At 45.0% G+C, this 17,172-nt stretch overlaps 1 protein-coding gene across 1 annotated transcript in view; it reads right to left on the bottom strand.

Moving 5' to 3' along the window:
* Positions 1–274: 274 nt before the first annotated feature.
* LOC138292289 (zinc finger E-box-binding homeobox 1-like) overlaps positions 275–17,172 on the bottom strand; it is a 399,590-nt gene continuing 382,692 nt past the window's right edge. The window contains exon 8 of the mRNA XM_069230798.1: positions 275–7,372. Coding sequence (XP_069086899.1) covers positions 6,975–7,372 — 398 coding nt within the window. The 3' untranslated portion in view covers positions 275–6,974. The remainder of the gene's footprint in view (positions 7,373–17,172) is intronic.

Genomic DNA, 17,172 nt, shown 5'->3' with positions numbered 1-17,172 from the left:
TTCCTATTTCATTCAATACCCAGGAATTAAACGTTCCCTCATGTTACTGGGTGCTGGCTCAAGTGTGGGGCAATGCAGTGAGAAGAAGATATGCAGGGTAGAGTGACTATCATATAAAGCTTTTGTCCAAAGCACAGTGCATAAGAACTTTCGTATTCAAATGTTTCTAAATCAAAATTAGTCCTCAGTTTCAAGTCATTTGAATCCCTGGCCTGGGCGTCACACCTGCGACTCCGCCTGTTAGACGGAAATTAAGCACAATAAAACACAGTCACTTGGTGCAAAATGCTTTATTAACAGTGAATGACAAGTTTCTGGCAGAGCCATAAAAGCATATATATATATTTTTTACAAGATATAAAAGAAAACCAGGTTGACCAAAGTGCTTTTTTTATTTAGAAAAAATAGCCATTTGGCGTTGCACTACAGGTGCTTGCCCGTTTTAAGAATGTATACGAAATTGTGTCATAGTGTAATGTTAAAATCACATCAGAATTGTAAACAAATGTGATTTACACACGTCAAAGGGAAAGGCATTCATTTCAGCGGAATGTGAACAGGGTGCCAACCATTCCAATTCCCATATATTATTTATTCTATTTTTGTCAAGCTGTATGTAACCAAGGTTTCATCGAGCATGAAACTGCGACCGCGTGAAATGAGTTTTGTAACTGGTTTGGTTAGAGCCTCCTGCACTAGTCTGCTCTCAGCAGGCGTTAAAAATGATGCTAAAAATGGTGCAGTGAAACATTGTAAATTTCACTGTGCCGGTTTTACGGGCCTCCCACCGCCGGAACGCCCCCTTGCATACACTATGCCTGGCACAGGCATAATGTGGCGCATTGCACCACTTTGTAAATATGGCGAAGGAGAATGGCCTCCTTAACGCAACATTAGCGTAAAAAAGATGACACTGATGGGGCTCTAAGAGGCGCTAGGACCTTGTAAATCTGTAGTCTTCTACTGCCTGTGCTCTTGAAGGCAGCTTGCATTGCTTCTTTCTGTGCTTTATGTGTTCTGTAGCGGAAGCTTGCACAGCTGCTGCACAGGCTTGACCTGTTCATGCGAAGGAAGCTCTCATTGTTTCTGTCTGCATTATACAAGATGAAAGGTGTGTGCATGTGAAAATCTTGCACTGTTGATAGTCATACTGTACCATTTCTGTGTATGAGGGAAGCTTGGGGTTCTCAAGCGTACGTGGTACCTATTGTCTGTTTCCTAATGAATCTTGAGAAAAACTTTCCACCCTTCCACAACGAAAATGATTTGGATTATCAATGCTTGTTTTTCTACTAATTGGTCATGTTGACACTTTCCTGGTACATAATGTAGGACTACCAAAATGTATTGCTAAGTAACGCCACGTGGTTTCAACCTTGCTAGTTCAAGTCATCTGTTGTGTATAGTGCCACACTTGAAATTACATTGCTTTTAGGAGCTTTTACAAACAGTAGAGGGCTGACTGGCATACCTAGAAACACCAAGGTGAAGTCTGCCTTCCTTTGGATAGATAAGAAACATTGGTTCTTTCTCACCTTAACAAGTACATTTCATACAGGATCATCTCACTAACCGGTTCAGGGACAGAGAGTCAGAGGCTTCCTCTGTACGGCATGTTCAGATTTTGAAACATGGGCCTTTGAGGTGTAAAGGAAGTCATGGTACAGTGCATATAATAATTTTCTAATTCTGGCATCTGGCAGCATAGGAACTTGTGCATGAGGCTTAACAAAAAAGTGGTAAGTTTGCACTTATAAAAGCACTTCTTGAATGGGTACAAACATGCCACCTTTTGGAATTCACAAAAGTTGGCAGTAGGAGACTGGGAATACTGTGCCAGTCTCAGGTCTCCAGTCACACTACTGGCAAACACCCAAAAGTTGATAGGAGTAATGCAGCAGACTGTCTAGCCACTGTTTGGGGTAGCATTCCAACCCATTGTTTCTCACCCACTGCGTCACACAAGAAATAGGCCCACCTAATGCAAATCAGTACTGACCCTGTTCCTCATAGAAACAGTCTGTGCCCAGCCTTGGTCACATCACCTCTCCACCCTGTAGTCCACTGCTATTTACTGGAGAAATATGAGCATCCTCTCATATCTGACTAAATTAACCCCTGAACCTGGGTTACAGGCTGAGGATACCAACAATATGAAACTAATTCAGCACAAGGACCGTTATGAAATCAGTTTATCGTGAATGCTTTGAAAGATTCGACATAGCAAGTTGTGCGGCTTTCCTAGTTGCTTGCAGTGTCACCAGTTCATTAGTACCACTTAATTTCCATATCAATAGGCGTCAAAATATAGCTGTCCTTGCAAGCATCACTGTAAAGGGTTTATTTATCTATGCGTCTGGCTCTTCAAACTCAGAGATCAAGATTCTTAAGAAGAATAGATCCTTTACTCGCTTAAACAGGGCAGAGCCTTCACCGTGGTGTATTTTATATTTCATAATTTGGAAAAATGTGCAGCGCTGTCTACTGGCGCAATCATTTCTCTCCCCTTCTGAGGTGAAGAGGTTATAAAAACACGTTCGTAATCTAGGACAGGAAACAGCTTTCCATAAGGGTTTGGGAAATTTAAAAAAAGGTATTTTCAAAAAATCAGTTATTTTGAAACTACAACTACAGACGAGAGTTTGTGACTAGATTCTATAACTCATTTTGATTCCGGCAAGTACATTCTCTATTGTACGGCCCCGTCGTGAATCAGACTCCGCTGAATAGCAAGGCATGTATTTGTTAATATTACCCCAGCATTTGTTCGGCACAATGCTTCTGCTGCACTTCGTTTCTGCTGCGAAAATGCCATTAACTGTTGGCGTGGGATTAGTCACAGGTGAGAGCCCAGCTGCGCGTTGAGTAACCCGGCCAGGGAGCGCCTGCCCCGTATATTCTGCGCGAATGAGGAGGGCGGACTCCTAGGAACAGCTGATACATCACCGGGTGGAGTGTCTCCGAGGCTGATGACCACATCTGCAGCCTAGAGATGTTTTTTTTGGGAATGTACATGGGGAAAAATGTGTTGCTGTCTCCCCCAGCCTTGTGCTGAGAAACCAACTGGCTAACAGCGAAGCTCGAAGATTTATTGGCGGAGCTGCAAGGATATCGATTCGCCAAAATGCGGTCGATAGTGGAAGTGACGTCACTCACGGCTTTCCCACAGAGACATCACCGGGTTGTCCTCTTGTGCCGCTTGTCGCCTCTCGAGGTTTCTTTCTTGATGCCGAAAGGCTAGGAGAATGGCTAGGAGTGAATACTGACCGTCCCTGCTATTCCTGAAGTACTAATGAGGTACACTGACAACGTTTAATTGACATCTACGCAGGGTTGTAATGGCCTTCAGGGCTAAGGCAGAATCAGAAACAAGAAGGGCTTGAGTCCTGTTCATAAGTTCCCATCTTCCTACTACTTTTTGGAAGGCTATATTTTTTGAAGAGCTCCAGGTGTGAATTTCTTTGTGCATATGTGGTACTCCACCGTTCATCTATTCTTCCCCAAAGATATCATTTCCCTCTTGTAAACAGACAGTAGACCTGACCTTGTAAGCGGAGAGGTTAACCACAGTGCAACATACGAAGGAAGTGTATGCGAAGGCTGAGTGACTTTTCACTCAGCTTTAATGCTTTTGACTTGACTATTTTACAGCAAAAATAAATTAAGCTACAGTCTGACACATCTCCCCGTACAAGTCTTGTTTTCTTGAGTGACCATGCCTCAGTAGGGTGCGGTTGAGGGTAGCGAAACTGTAGACACATGCACTGCTGCCCTGGTCACATATTTAAGCTGTCTGAGCATGCTGGCTTTAGTCCCTCTGAGTTGTGTATTGTTTCATGACCACTCTAACCGTATAAGTTTGAGTTTGCCTCCATTAGTCTACCTCTTGTCCCCACATGTTCAGTTAATTATCTCAAGAAAGGTGGAAAATAGAATTGACGATTCTACCACTAGTGCAATTATTCTACAGATATATTCTCCATACATATCAGGGCCAGTAATCAACACCTTGCTGCCAACGTGCCCCATGTTAGCGCTGGCTTTTAGGTCAACAACACTTTGGATCGTGCGATTTGTAGGCTTGTCATCAAAATAGAAAAAGTGAAACTACAAGTGCATGTAGCAAAATGAAACTGGGTTATGTGTCGGACTGTACGAAGTTGATCTTCATGACAAAATGCCACTCTGAATAGTCTCTCTCTCTCCTGTCTTGGAATGCAGTGGATGTTTGTCAAAAGCTTATGTCAAATTGCATTTTCAAAAGACCTGCTATAAGGAGCCCTCACCCAAGACAACTTGCCTCCATGCATGTCACAAAAAGTGGCCTTAAACTAAAATATCACGAACGGTTTTGATCAAACCTGTGTGTGTTAACTTTCATCTTCATGGGAATGAAATGAGGACTACAAAGAGTTGAAATCAAATATCAAAGTAAAACATATCTGGGGTATTTATACTCAGTTGACCCCACCCTACTGTACACATTCTTAACGCATCATGTATCTGTATACAGATGAAGGGTGAAATTAGAGTTTGGGGTTCCTTTAACAGATTGTGGGCCACAGAGATACTTATCAAGTTGAGGGAGTACTCATCTCCTGTGTCCTTGAAATGAATGACTTCTTCAAAAAAAGCCAATTTTGTGACCTTTTCTCAAGAATTGAGGGCCTTTTGGTTACTTCTTCTTGTTTGACTGCAGGGCAATTGAGAATGTTATTGTGGTCGTATTTCGTTGAATTTCCACAGTTGTAGGGAGTAAATAGCAAGGACATAGAATTTAAAATTAGCTTGCATCAAGCAACACCACAGAAAGCAAAACAGTCAGCTTTGAGATTGTTCCTCTAAATCTCTAGTGGTTAAAAGTGAACTTTAATTTACCCCTGAGCTTTGTGCCCTTGCCAGTGCAATATTTAAAGCTCATCTAAAGATCTTTGAAATGGAATACAGCAAAGTGGGGGGATAATTAGACAGATCAATGTAATACCCCATTTGCCGAGATAACGCAGGGGTACGCAGCGCATGGTCAAGGACAGTAAAACTCTAAAAAGAAACCTACAAAAAGTTATTTTTTCCCAACTTGTGGCAAAAAGTGGACTTCTCCTGAGCATTAATGGCTCTTCTTCAAAACAGGAATGTTCTAGTCAAAGTACTCCAGTATGACTTATGCTCATGCACCTGTTTCTTATCAAGGAATTAAACATGACAAAAATGCTAAAGAGCAACACTGATGACATTGAAAAATATAAACTTGGAAGTGACGTGTCAATAATTACAATGAATACAAATAATACTGACAATAATACTACTTGTAATAATACTTAGTTCTGTTCTGTGTATTCCATCCTTCCTAATCGCATACGTCATAATTAGTGAAGGGAACATAATAGTCAATGTGAAAACTTTTTAGGAAAGTTAGGGAAAAGCCTGATGTCACTCCGCGTATCTGTGAGAAATTTGTTAGTAGAAAGGATACTTTGAGACCTTTGCTAATTGGCCCTATGCCATGGAGCAGCTTCCTCAAAACATCTTCAACCTGCAGTAAACACAATCACTTTGTGCACATATTAAAAAAGAATTTGCTCTTTTTACACATAACATTTTGGAAAATTAGCAATAATATGCAGTTTTGCTCACTGCTTCATATACAGTCAGTTTTCTTAGCGAATCAGGGTCCTGATGGTGTAAACAGGGAGCCCATAGGGATGCTTTACTGCAAGGTGTAAAAAAGCCATTCAAAACAAACAGGAACCACAGTAATCAGCCCTAACCTTATTTACAAACAAGTGCTTACGAGATGCGATGATGTCACTGCTTTGTCTCTCCCATACCATCCTCCCAGTCAGAAACACGATGAAGGAACCAGAGGTCACAAGGCAGTAGGGCACCCTAATCACCTGTTAAAGGGTATTCCACTATTTTGTACATTAGTTATATAGACGAAACAGGACTCATAGGTCACAGGACCAACCAGAAGTAAGCTCATATAGTCACCTTCATACCAGGCAACAGCGGACCATCTATTTGAAAACATTATTAGAAGATTTTTTGGTCACTTGAGAATTCATTAAGTTCCCTGGTTCACTGCTTGGGCACACTGACACTTCTAGTGGTCTTCAGCCTCAAGCAATTGTTGTTTCCAAAGCACAAGTCTACCTTCGTAAGAGTAGAGGTGAATGCTGAGTCCAACATTGCAGCTGTTTTTGTCTTACTGGTTGCATCTGGAGTGGATATGAAAAATAACAAATATTGCTTTGCTGTCATAATTCACTAAATTTTCAATACCAGTTGAATCGTGTCTTCTACGTAAAATGTCCACTTGCTTCTTACTGCGCATTTCCTGGACTGAACGTAGTGGATGACATAAAGTGCTTTCCCCTAAGACAGAATTGCAGTTTTCAAGTTTTTTATAGTGGTGTCAGAAATCTGTAAAAATAAAGCCAGTGCAAGCTCAAGTTCGTAGTTCAGCCATCATATTAGAAGGGATAGAAGGTCCACTAGCAGGGCCTCCACCTGAACCGTACTCTAGTGGTGTTTGTATGCTTTCCTCCTCTAAAACCATTAAGGAGACTTGTGTGGGCTTCTTGCCCTGATTTCAGTTCATGAGGTCAAATGTCAGCTACATGGTTGAACCTCTGGATGTTCGTTCTGAAGATCCTGTACCTGAACACGTTTTCACTTACTGCTCTTTGGTGTCATTCTGTCAGCCTGCGCAACTGATCCATTAGCCATAATGTGCCATAATGAAGTTGACTTGGTCTGCCCAAATCTCAAGATGTTTTCTGAGTGAAGATGAAAGCGTCCTTCATAGGGCCTTCCAAGTCACGGTCTGTGTCTTCCTAAGAATAAATACTTCCTTGGATGGGCAACTTGTTTGCACCCAAGTCTGTGGCCTATACATCTCCCATTCAGCATGCAGAATGTGCATCCTAGCCTAGAGCCATAGGGAAGACAAGAAACCTAAGTGGCCTGAGCGATCATGGCACCATGTTTTGAAGAAGATCCTGGCCAGGCCCTTTTGCATAGTTGGGATTGACTGTTACCCCATTTTCGTATTGGTGGCAGGGGTTTGGCACTTCTGGATCAGCCAGTCTGCTCCCTGATACTCTGGAGGGACTGTGCATTCTCTCAGGGCTCTCTTCCACACTCCGCGGGATAGCCAGGTGGTCCTCCAGGAACTCGCTGGCATCGTCTTTTCTGCAGTAGGCATAACGGTGGTTCATGTGCTGTGAGTAGGACCCTGAGTGTGAGAATCGTTTGCCACACTTATTGCATTGGTACGGCTTCTCCCCCGAGTGAAGCCGGGAGTGCTCGATGAGGTGGTGTTTGTGCTTGAAGGCTTTCTGGCAGATCTCGCACTGATGTGGCCTCTTCCCTACGAAGATAAGGAGAAAACATATTTTATGAGTGGCTGCAGCACTGATGACATCACACTCAGACATTACATTGGAGACTGACATCATATATGCTGCACGGATTGATAACATTTGTACGTTCATAATATTTTAAAGTGTGCATTTAACAAGCACTTCAGTTGCTTACAGTTCTAGCCGCAATAGTCTTGCGCCAGTGTACTTCTGCGAATGGCAGAAAGTTCATAATATCCAGTAAAAGTTTGAGAGGCTGAGTGAGCCAACTGACCTCTGAACCCAGGACTTGGAGTTTTCACACAGTGCTTTGTATCAAGTGACTACTGAACTATTTTACAGACATGAATGACTCCTAAAAGCTGCCAGAAGTACACTGTAATAACTAAATTACGTAGTTACATTTTTCAGTTAAAATTGTATTGACTTTTAGCTCGGTAAATATGTTTGTGACGTTTAGAACACGAGATTTTCAAACTGCTCTACGTGTTATTTTGCAGCGCATTTCTCAATTCCCAGCATCCACACACTATTGAGTATCTTCATGTCCTCTCTTTTCCATGGCTGCCTGCCATTGTCTCCCTTAACGCAAGGAATCTCCCTAAATGTTTACCAATCTCCTCTCTCTTGATTTTGTTTGTAAGCATCCCTATCCCTGGGATGCATTGAATAACATAAAATATCTCTGTAAGCTTTTTAAATGATTCCAGATGGTCATACAAATACAAACAACAGCCTCTACCTGCTTGATCTAGGTCAATATATGTGGTATGAATCCTGAGTATCAACTACAGAATATCATGGGATAGTAATATAGTAGACAGCTATATATATATATATCTATATATATATATATATATATATATAGATATATATATATATATTCCCTTAAAACAAGCCAAAGGTTACAGGAAGTTATAGTTAGGCTCACATTTTAAACATACAAAATCATAGAAATTCACCAGTTATTATAGTTATAGTTATAACCATAACTCGTGCCCTAAGGTAATTATAACTTGCACACTCACCATGCACAGGTTTTTTCATAAAAAAGTTTACTATAAATATGACAGTGATATTATCCATGATGTTATTAAATGATGTCATGAATGTCGTAATTTGTGGGGTAATTAGGAGTGCATTGCAAGGGCGCAAGTTATAGTTACCTTAGGGCACTAGTCCTTAATTCGGTCCTTACGTTCCTGATATGTACTTCCTTTGAGCATTTCACAGCTGCTATTTGTGGCTTCTCACCCTCAAGACTGTTCCTCGTCACTATTGTATCGGCTCAGAGGGTGAGTGAGCTTGAAGCTCTTTTGCGTCAACGCACTGTACACCACCTTTTTCCCAGACAAACTGGTTCTGCGCAGACAAGCATCCTTACCAAAAGTTGTGATGTTGTTCCACGTTGGTCAAACCATCACCCTCCCTGCATTATATGCTCCGCCTCACACGGCTAACCAGGAGGAAAGACTCCATCTCTTGGACCCCAAGAGAGTGTTGAGCTTTTGCATACATCGTGCCAAAGAACACCGGGTGGACAATCAGCTATTTGTGGAGTTCACTGGAGGAAAAAAGTGCAGAAGCGAACCAACTCCTACTAGATCATGCCCTTTATTAAGATCAGCTATACAGTGTGTAAAAAGCAGCCTCCGGAAGGACTGTGTGCTCATTCTACCACGGTGTGAGGAAATGGGGTGTATTATATGGTGTGGTTGTGCAACCTTACATTGTAATGCACTTAGCAAGCCATTTGTGTCCAGTTGGTTTTGTCTGTAAAGCCCTCAGCTTAACCCTGGGTAGCTGTGGCACTGAGCAGCAGGGCTTACACAGAGGAACAAGTGTAAAGTATTTAAACAGCACCAAAACAGTAGAAGAAGAAATCGAGACAAAAATCAAGACATCCAACACCAATCTATAAAATAGATTCTATTTTTATAGGAATTTAGACACTAGCATTAAAAAGATCCACTGGAGGGTTCCAGAGATATAGATTTTACAAGCAATAATACATCAAAACAATTTCACTCAATTGCAAACAAGCCTTGGCACAGTAAACAAATTGGACACTGTAAGGAAATGCCTCCTTGGCATGGTTGCCCCCTGACTTTTTTGCCTTTGCTGATGCTATGTTTACAATTGAAAGTGTGCTGAGGCCTGCTAACCTGGCCCCAGCACCAGTGTTCTTTCCCTAACCTGTACTTTTGTATCCACAATTGGCAGACCCTGGCATCCAGATAAGTCCCTTGTAACTGGTACTTCTAGTACCAAGGGCCCTGATGCCAAGGAAGGTCTCTAAGGGCTGCAGCATGTCTTATGCCACCCTGGAGACCTCTCACTCAGCACAGACACACTGCTTGCCAGCTTGTGTGTGCTAGTGAGAACAAAACGAGTAAGTCGACATGGCACTCCCCTCAGGGTGCCATGCCAGCCTCTCACTGCCTATGCAAGTATAGGTCAGTCACCCCTCTAGCAGGCCTTACAGCCCTAAGGCAGGGTGCACTATACCATAGGTGAGGGTACCAGTGCATGAGCATGGTACCCCTACAGTGTCTAAACAAAACCTTAGACATTGTAAGTGCAGGGTAGCCATAAGAGTATATGGTCTGGGAGTTTGTCAAACACGAACTCCACAGCACCATAATGGCTACACTGAAAACTGGGAAGTTTGGTATCAAACTTCTCAGCACAATAAATGCACACTGATGCCAGTGTACATTTTATTGCAAAATACACCCCAGAGGGCACCTTAGAGGTGCCCCCTGAAACTTAACCGACTGTCTGTGTAGGCTGACTAGTTCCAGCAGCCTGCCACACTAGAGACATGTTGCTGGCCCCATGGGGAGAGTGCCTTTGTCACTCTGAGGCCAGTAACAAAGCCTGCACTGGGTGGAGATGCTAACACCTCCCCCAGGCAGGAGCTGTAACACCTGGCGGTGAGCCTCAAAGGCTCACCCCTTTGTCACAGCCCAGCAGGGCACTCCAGCTTAGTGGAGTTGCCCGCCCCATCCGGCCACGGCCCCCACTTTTGGCGGCAAGGCTGGAGGGAACAAAGAAAGCAACAAGGAGGAGTCACTGGCCAGTCAGGACAGCCCCTAAGGTGTCCTGAGCTGAAGTGACTCTAACTTTCAGAAATCCTCCATCTTGCAGATGGAGGATTCCCCCAATAGGGTTAGGATTGTGACCCCCTCCCCTTGGGAGGAGGCACAAAGAGGGTGTACCCACCCTCAGGGCTAGTAGCCATTGGCTACTAACCCCCCAGACCTAAACACGCCCTTAAATTTAGTATTTAAGGGCTACCCTGAACCCTAGAAAATTAGATTCCTGCAAACTACAAGAAGAAGGACTGCCTAGCTGAAAACCCCTGCAGAGGAAGACCAGAAGACGACAACTGCCTTGGCTCCAGAAACTTACCGGCCTGTCTCCTGCCTTCCAAAGAACTCTGCTCCAGCGACGCCTTCCAAGGGACCAGCGACCTCTGAATCCTCTGAGGACTGCCCTGCTTCGAAAAAGACAAGAAACTCCCGAGGACAGCGGACCTGCTCCAAAAAGACTGCAACTTTGTTTCAAGGAGCAGCTTTAAAGACCCCTGCAACTCCCCGCAAGAAGCGTGAGACTTGCAACACTGCACCCGGCGACCCCGACTCGGCTGGTGGAGAACCAACACCTCAGGGAGGACCCCCGGACTACTCTCCGACTGTGAGTACCAAAACCTGTCCCCCCTGAGCCCCCACAGCGCCGCCTGCAGAGGGAATCCCGAGGCTTCCCCTGACCGCGACTCTCTGAAACCTAAGTCCCGACGCCTGGAAAAGACCCTGCACTCGCAGCCCCCAGGACCTGAAGGACCGGACTTTCACTGGAGAAGTGACCCCCAGGAGTCCCTCTCCCTTGCCCAAGTGGAGGTTTCCCCGAGGAAGCCCCCCCTTGCCTGCCTGCAGCGCTGAAGAGATCCCTTGATCTCTCATTGACTAACATTGCGAACCCGACGCTTGTTCTTACACTGCACCCGGCCGCCCCCGCGCTGCTGAGGGTGAAATTTCTGTGTGGGCTTGTGTCCCCCCCGGTGCCCTACAAAACCCCCCTGGTCTGCCCTCCGAAGACGCGGGTACTTACCTGCAAGCAGACCGGAACCGGGGCACCCCCTTCTCTCCATTCTAGCCTATGCGTTTTGGGCACCACTTTGAACTCTGCACCTGACCGGCCCTGAGCTGCTGGTGTGGTGACTTTGGGGTTGCTCTGAACCCCCAACGGTGGGCTACCTTGGACCAAGAACTGAACCCTGTAAGTGTCTTACTTACCTGGTAAAACTAACAAAAACTTACCTCCCCCAGGAACTGTGAAAATTGCACTGTGTCCACTTTTAAAGTAGCTATTTGTCAATAACTTGAAAAGTATACATGCAATTGAAATGATTCAAAGTTCCTAATGTACTTACCTGCAATACCTTTCAAACAAGATATTACATGTTAAATTTGAACCTATGGTTCTTAAAATAAACTAAGAAAATATATTTTTCTATAACAAAACCTATTGGCTGGATTTGTCTCTGAGTGTGTGTACCTCATTTATTGTCTATGTGTATGTACAACAAATGCTTAACACTACTCCTTGGATAAGCCTACTGCTCGACCACACTACCACAAAATAGAGCATTAGTATTATCTCTTTTTACCACTATTTTACCTCTAAGGGGAACCCTTGGACTCTGTGCATGCTATTCCTTACTTTGAAATAGCACATACAGAGCCAACTTCCTACATTGGTGGATCAGCGGTGGGGTACAAGACTTTGCATTTGCTGGACTACTCAGCCAATACCTGATCACACGACAAATTCCAAAATTGTCATTAGAAATTGATTTTTGCAATTTGAAAAGTTTTCTAAATTCTTAAAAGACCTGCTAGGGCCTTGTGTTAGATCCTGTTTAGCATTTCTTTTAGAGTTTAAAAGTTTGTAAAAGTTTGAATTAGATTCTAGAACCAGTTGTAGATTCTTAAAAAGTATTCCAACTTTTAGGAGCAAAATGTCTAGCACAGATGTGACTGTGGTGGAACTCGACACCACACCTTACCTCCATCTTAAGATGAGGGAGCTAAGGTCACTCTGTAAAATAAAGAAAATAACAATGGGCCCCAAACCTACCAAAATACAGCTCCAGGAGCTTTTGGCAGAGTTTGAAAAGGCCAACCCCTCTGGGGGTGGCAACTCAGAGGAAGAGGATAGTGACTTGGAGGACAATTCCCCCCTACCAGTCCTATCTAGTGAGAACAGGGTCCCTCAAACCCTGACTCCAAAAATAATAGTCAGAGATGCTGGTTCCCTCACAGGAGAGACCAACACCTCTGAAATCACTGAGGATAACTCCAGTGAAGAGGACATCCAGTTAGCCAGGATGGCCAAAAGATTGGCTTTGGAAAGACAGATCCTAGCCATAGAGAGGGAAAGACAAGAGATGGGCCTAGGACCCATCAATGGTGGCAGCAACATAAATAGGGTCAGAGATTCTCCTGACATGTTGAAAATCCCTAAAGGGATTGTAACTAAATATGAAGATGGTGATGACATCACCAAATGGTTCACAGCTTTTGAGAGGGCTTGTGTAACCAGAAAAGTGAACAGATCTCACTGGGGTGCTCTCCTTTGGGAAATGTTCACAGGAAAGTGTAGGGATAGACTCCTCACACTCTCTGGACAAGATGCAGAATCTTATGACCTCATGAAGGGTACCCTGATTGAGGGCTTTGGATTCTCCACTGAGGAGTATAGGATTAGATTCAGGGGGGCTCAAAAATCCTCGAGCCAGACCTGGGTTGACTTTGTAGACTACTCAGTAAAAACACTAGATGGTTGGATTCAAGGCAGTGGTGTAAGTAATTATGATGGGCTGTACAATTTATTTGTGAAAGAACACCTGTTAAGTAATTGTTTCAATCATAAACTGCATCAGCATCTGGTAGACCTAGGACCAATTTCTCCCCAAGAATTGGGAAAGAAGGCGGACCATTGGGTCAAGACAAGGGTGTCCAAAACTTCCACAGGGGGTGACCAAAAGAAAGGGGTCACAAAACCTCCCCAGGGGAAAGGTGGTGAGACAGCCAAAAATAAAAATAGTTAAGAGTCTTCTAAAGGCCCCCAAAAACCTGCACAGGAGGGTGGGCCCAGAGCCTCTTCACAAAACAATCCTGGGTACAAGGGTAAAAACTTTGATCCCAAAAAGGCCTGGTGTCGAAACTGTAGTCAGTCTGGACACCAAACTGGAGACAAGGCCTGTCCCAAGAAAAGTTCCACTCCAAACTCCAATCCAGGTAACACTGGAATGGCTAGTCTCCAAGTGGGATCAACAGTGTGCCCAGAGCAAATCAGGGTCCACACTGAAGCTACTCTAGTCTCTGAGGGTGGGGTGGATTTAGCCACACTAGCTGCCTGGCCCCCTAACATGCAAAAATACAGGCAGCAGCTCTTTATTAATGGGACAAGTGTAGAGGGCCTGAGGGATACAGGTGCCAGTGTCACCATGGTGACAGAGAAACTGGTTTCCCCTGGCCAATACCTGACTGGAAAAACTTATACAGTCACCAATGCTGACAATCAAACTACAGCACATCCCATGGCAATGGTAACTTTAGAATGGGGAGGGGTCAATGGCCTGAAACAGGTGGTGGTCTCCTCAAACATCCCAGTAGACTGTCTGCTTGGAAATGACCTGGAGTCCTCAGCATGGGCTGAGGTAGAGCTAAAAACCCATGCAGCCATGCTGGGTATCCCTGAACTGGTGTGTGTAAAAACAAGAGCACAATGCAAGGCACAGGGTGAAAAAGTAGAGCTGGAGTCTGGAAAAATGGCCCAGCCTACCAAGAGAAAAGGAAAGTCAGTTGGGAAACCAACTGCAACACAGTCAGAAAAAGGGAACCTCTCTTCTCAGGAAGAAGTTCTGCCCTCTGAGGGAACTGAGCCTTTGGAACTTGAACCTTATCAGGTTGAGCTCTTAGGCCCAGGGGGACCCTCAAGGGAGGAGCTGTGTAAGGGACAAGAAACCTGTCCCTCTCTTGAAGGCCTTAGGCAGCAAGCTGCTGAAGAGTCCAAGGGCAAGAAAAATGGAACACATAGGGTCTATTGGGAAGATGGACTCCTGTACACTGAGGCCAGAGACCCCAAACCTGGTGCCACTAGGAGAGTGGTAGTGCCTCAGTCGTTCAGAGAGTTTATTCTGACCTTAGCCCATGATATTCCCCTTGCTGGGCATTTGGGACAAACCAAGACGTGGGAGAGGTTAGTCAACCACTTCTACTGGCCCAATATGTCCCAGAAGGTTAAGGAGTTTTGCCTCTCCTGCCCCACCTGTCAATCCAGTGGTAAGACAGGTGGGCACCCAAAGGCCCCCCTCATTCCACTTCCAGTGGTGGGGGTCCCCTTTGAAAGAGTGGGTGTGGACATAGTTGGTCCACTGGAACCTCCCACAGCCTCAGGAAATATGTACATCCTAGTAGTAGTGGATCATGCTACTAGGTATCCTGAAGCTATTCCCCTTAGGTCAACTACTGCCCCTGCAGTAGCCAAGGCCCTCATTGGTATCTTTACCAGAGTGGGTTTCCCTAAGGAGGTGGTGTCTGACAGAGGTACCAACTTCATGTCAGCATACCTAAAACACATGTGGAATGAGTGTGGAGTGACTTACAAATTCACTACACCATACCATCCACAAACTAATGGCTTAGTTGAGAGATTCAACAAGACATTAAAAGGCATGATCATGGGGCTCCCAGAAAAACTCAAAAGGAGATGGGATGTCCTCTTGCCATGTCTGCTTTTTGCTTACAGAGAGGTGCCACAGAAGGGAGTAGGATTCTCACCCTTTGAACTTCTGTTTGGCCACCCTGTAAGGGGACCACTTGCTCTTGTTAAAGAAGGCTGGGAGAGACCTCTTCATGAGCCTAAACAAGACATAGTGGACTATGTACTTGGCCTTCGCTCTAGAATGGCAGAGTACATGGAAAAGGCAACCAAAAACCTTGAGGCCAGCCAACAGCTCCAGAAGTTTTGGTATGACCAAAAGGCTGCACTGGTTGAGTTCCAACCAGGGCAGAAAGTCTGGGTTCTGGAGCCTGTGGCTCCCAGGGCACTCCAGGACAAATGGAGTGGCCCTTACCCAGTGCTAGAAAGGAAGAGTCAGGTCACCTACCTGGTGGACCTGGGCACAAGCAGGAGCCCCAAGAGGGTGATCCATGTGAACCGCCTTAAGCTCTTCCATGACAGGGCTGATGTGAATCTGTTGATGGTAACAGATGAGGATCAGGAGGCAGAGAGTGAACCTCTCCCTGATCTTCTGTCATCAGACCCAAAAGATGGCTCAGTAGATGGGGTGATCTACTCAGACACCCTCTCTGGCCAACAGCAAGCTGATTGTAGGAGAGTCCTACAACAGTTTCCTGAACTCTTCTTCTTAACCCCTGGTCAGACACACCTGTGTACCCATGATGTGGACACAGGAGACAGCATGCCTGTCAAGAACAACATTTTTAGACAGTCTGACCATGTTAAGGAAAGCATCAAGGTGGAAGTCCACAAGATGCTGGAATTGGGAGTAATTGAGCGCTCTGACAGCCCCTGGGCTAGCCCAGTGGTCTTAGTCCCCAAACCTCACACCAAAGATGGAAAGAAAGAGATGAGGTTTTGTGTGGACTATAGAGGGCTCAATTCTGTCACCAAGACAGATGCTCATCCAATTCCTAGAGCTGATGAGCTCATAGATAAATTAGGTGCTGCCAAATTCCTAAGTACCTTTGACTTGACAGCAGGGTACTGGCAAATAAAAATGGCACCTGGAGCAAAAGAGAAAACAGCATTCTCCACACCTGATGGGCATTATCAGTTTACTGTTATGCCCTTTGGTTTAAAGAATGCCCCTGCCACCTTCCAAAGGTTGGTGAATCAAGTCCTTGCTGGCTTGGAGTCCTTTAGCACAGCTTATCTTGATGATATTGCTGTCTTTAGCTCCACCTGGCAGGATCACCTGGTCCACCTGAAGAAGGTTTTGAAGGCTCTGCAATCTGCAGGCCTCTCTATCAAGGCATCCAAATGCCAGATAGGGCAGGGAACTGTGGTTTACTTGGGCCACCTTGTAGGTGGAGGCCAAGTTCAGCCACTCCAACCCAAGATCCAGACTATTCTGGACTGGGTAGCTCCAAAAACCCAGACTCAAGTCAGGGCATTCCTTGGCTTGACTGGGTATTACAGGAGGTTTGTGAAGGGATATGGATCCATTGTGACAGCCCTCACTGAACTCACCTCCAAGAAAATGCCCAAGAAAGTGAACTGGACTGTGGAATGCCAACAGGCCTTTGACACCCTGAAACAAGCAATGTGCTCAGCACCAGTTCTAAAAGCTCCAGATTATTCTAAGCAGTTCATTGTGCAGACAGATGCCTCTGAACATGGGATAGGGGCAGTTTTGTCCCAAACAAATGATGATGGCCTTGACCAGCCTGTTGCTTTCATTAGCAGGAGGTTACTCCCCAGGGAGCAGCGTTGGAGTGCCATTGAGAGGGAGGCCTTTGCTGTGGTTTGGTCCCTGAAGAAGCTGAGACCATACCTCTTTGGGACTCACTTCCTAGTTCAAACTGACCACAGACCTCTCAAATGGCTGATGCAAATGAAAGGTGAAAATCCTAAACTGTTGAGGTGGTCCATCTCCCTACAGGGAATGGACTTTATAGTGGAACACAGACCTGGGACTGCCCATGCCAATGCAGATGGCCTTTCCAGGTTCTTCCACTTAGAAAATGAAGACTCTCTTGGGAAAGGTTAGTCT

The sequence above is a fragment of the Pleurodeles waltl genome, chromosome 4_2 (genome assembly GCF_031143425.1).
Source record: "Pleurodeles waltl isolate 20211129_DDA chromosome 4_2, aPleWal1.hap1.20221129, whole genome shotgun sequence".
NCBI classification, from domain to species: Eukaryota; Metazoa; Chordata; class Amphibia; order Caudata; family Salamandridae; genus Pleurodeles; species Pleurodeles waltl.
Note: the sequence above shows the minus strand (reverse complement) of the source record. Positions and strands in the feature narration are given on the sequence as shown.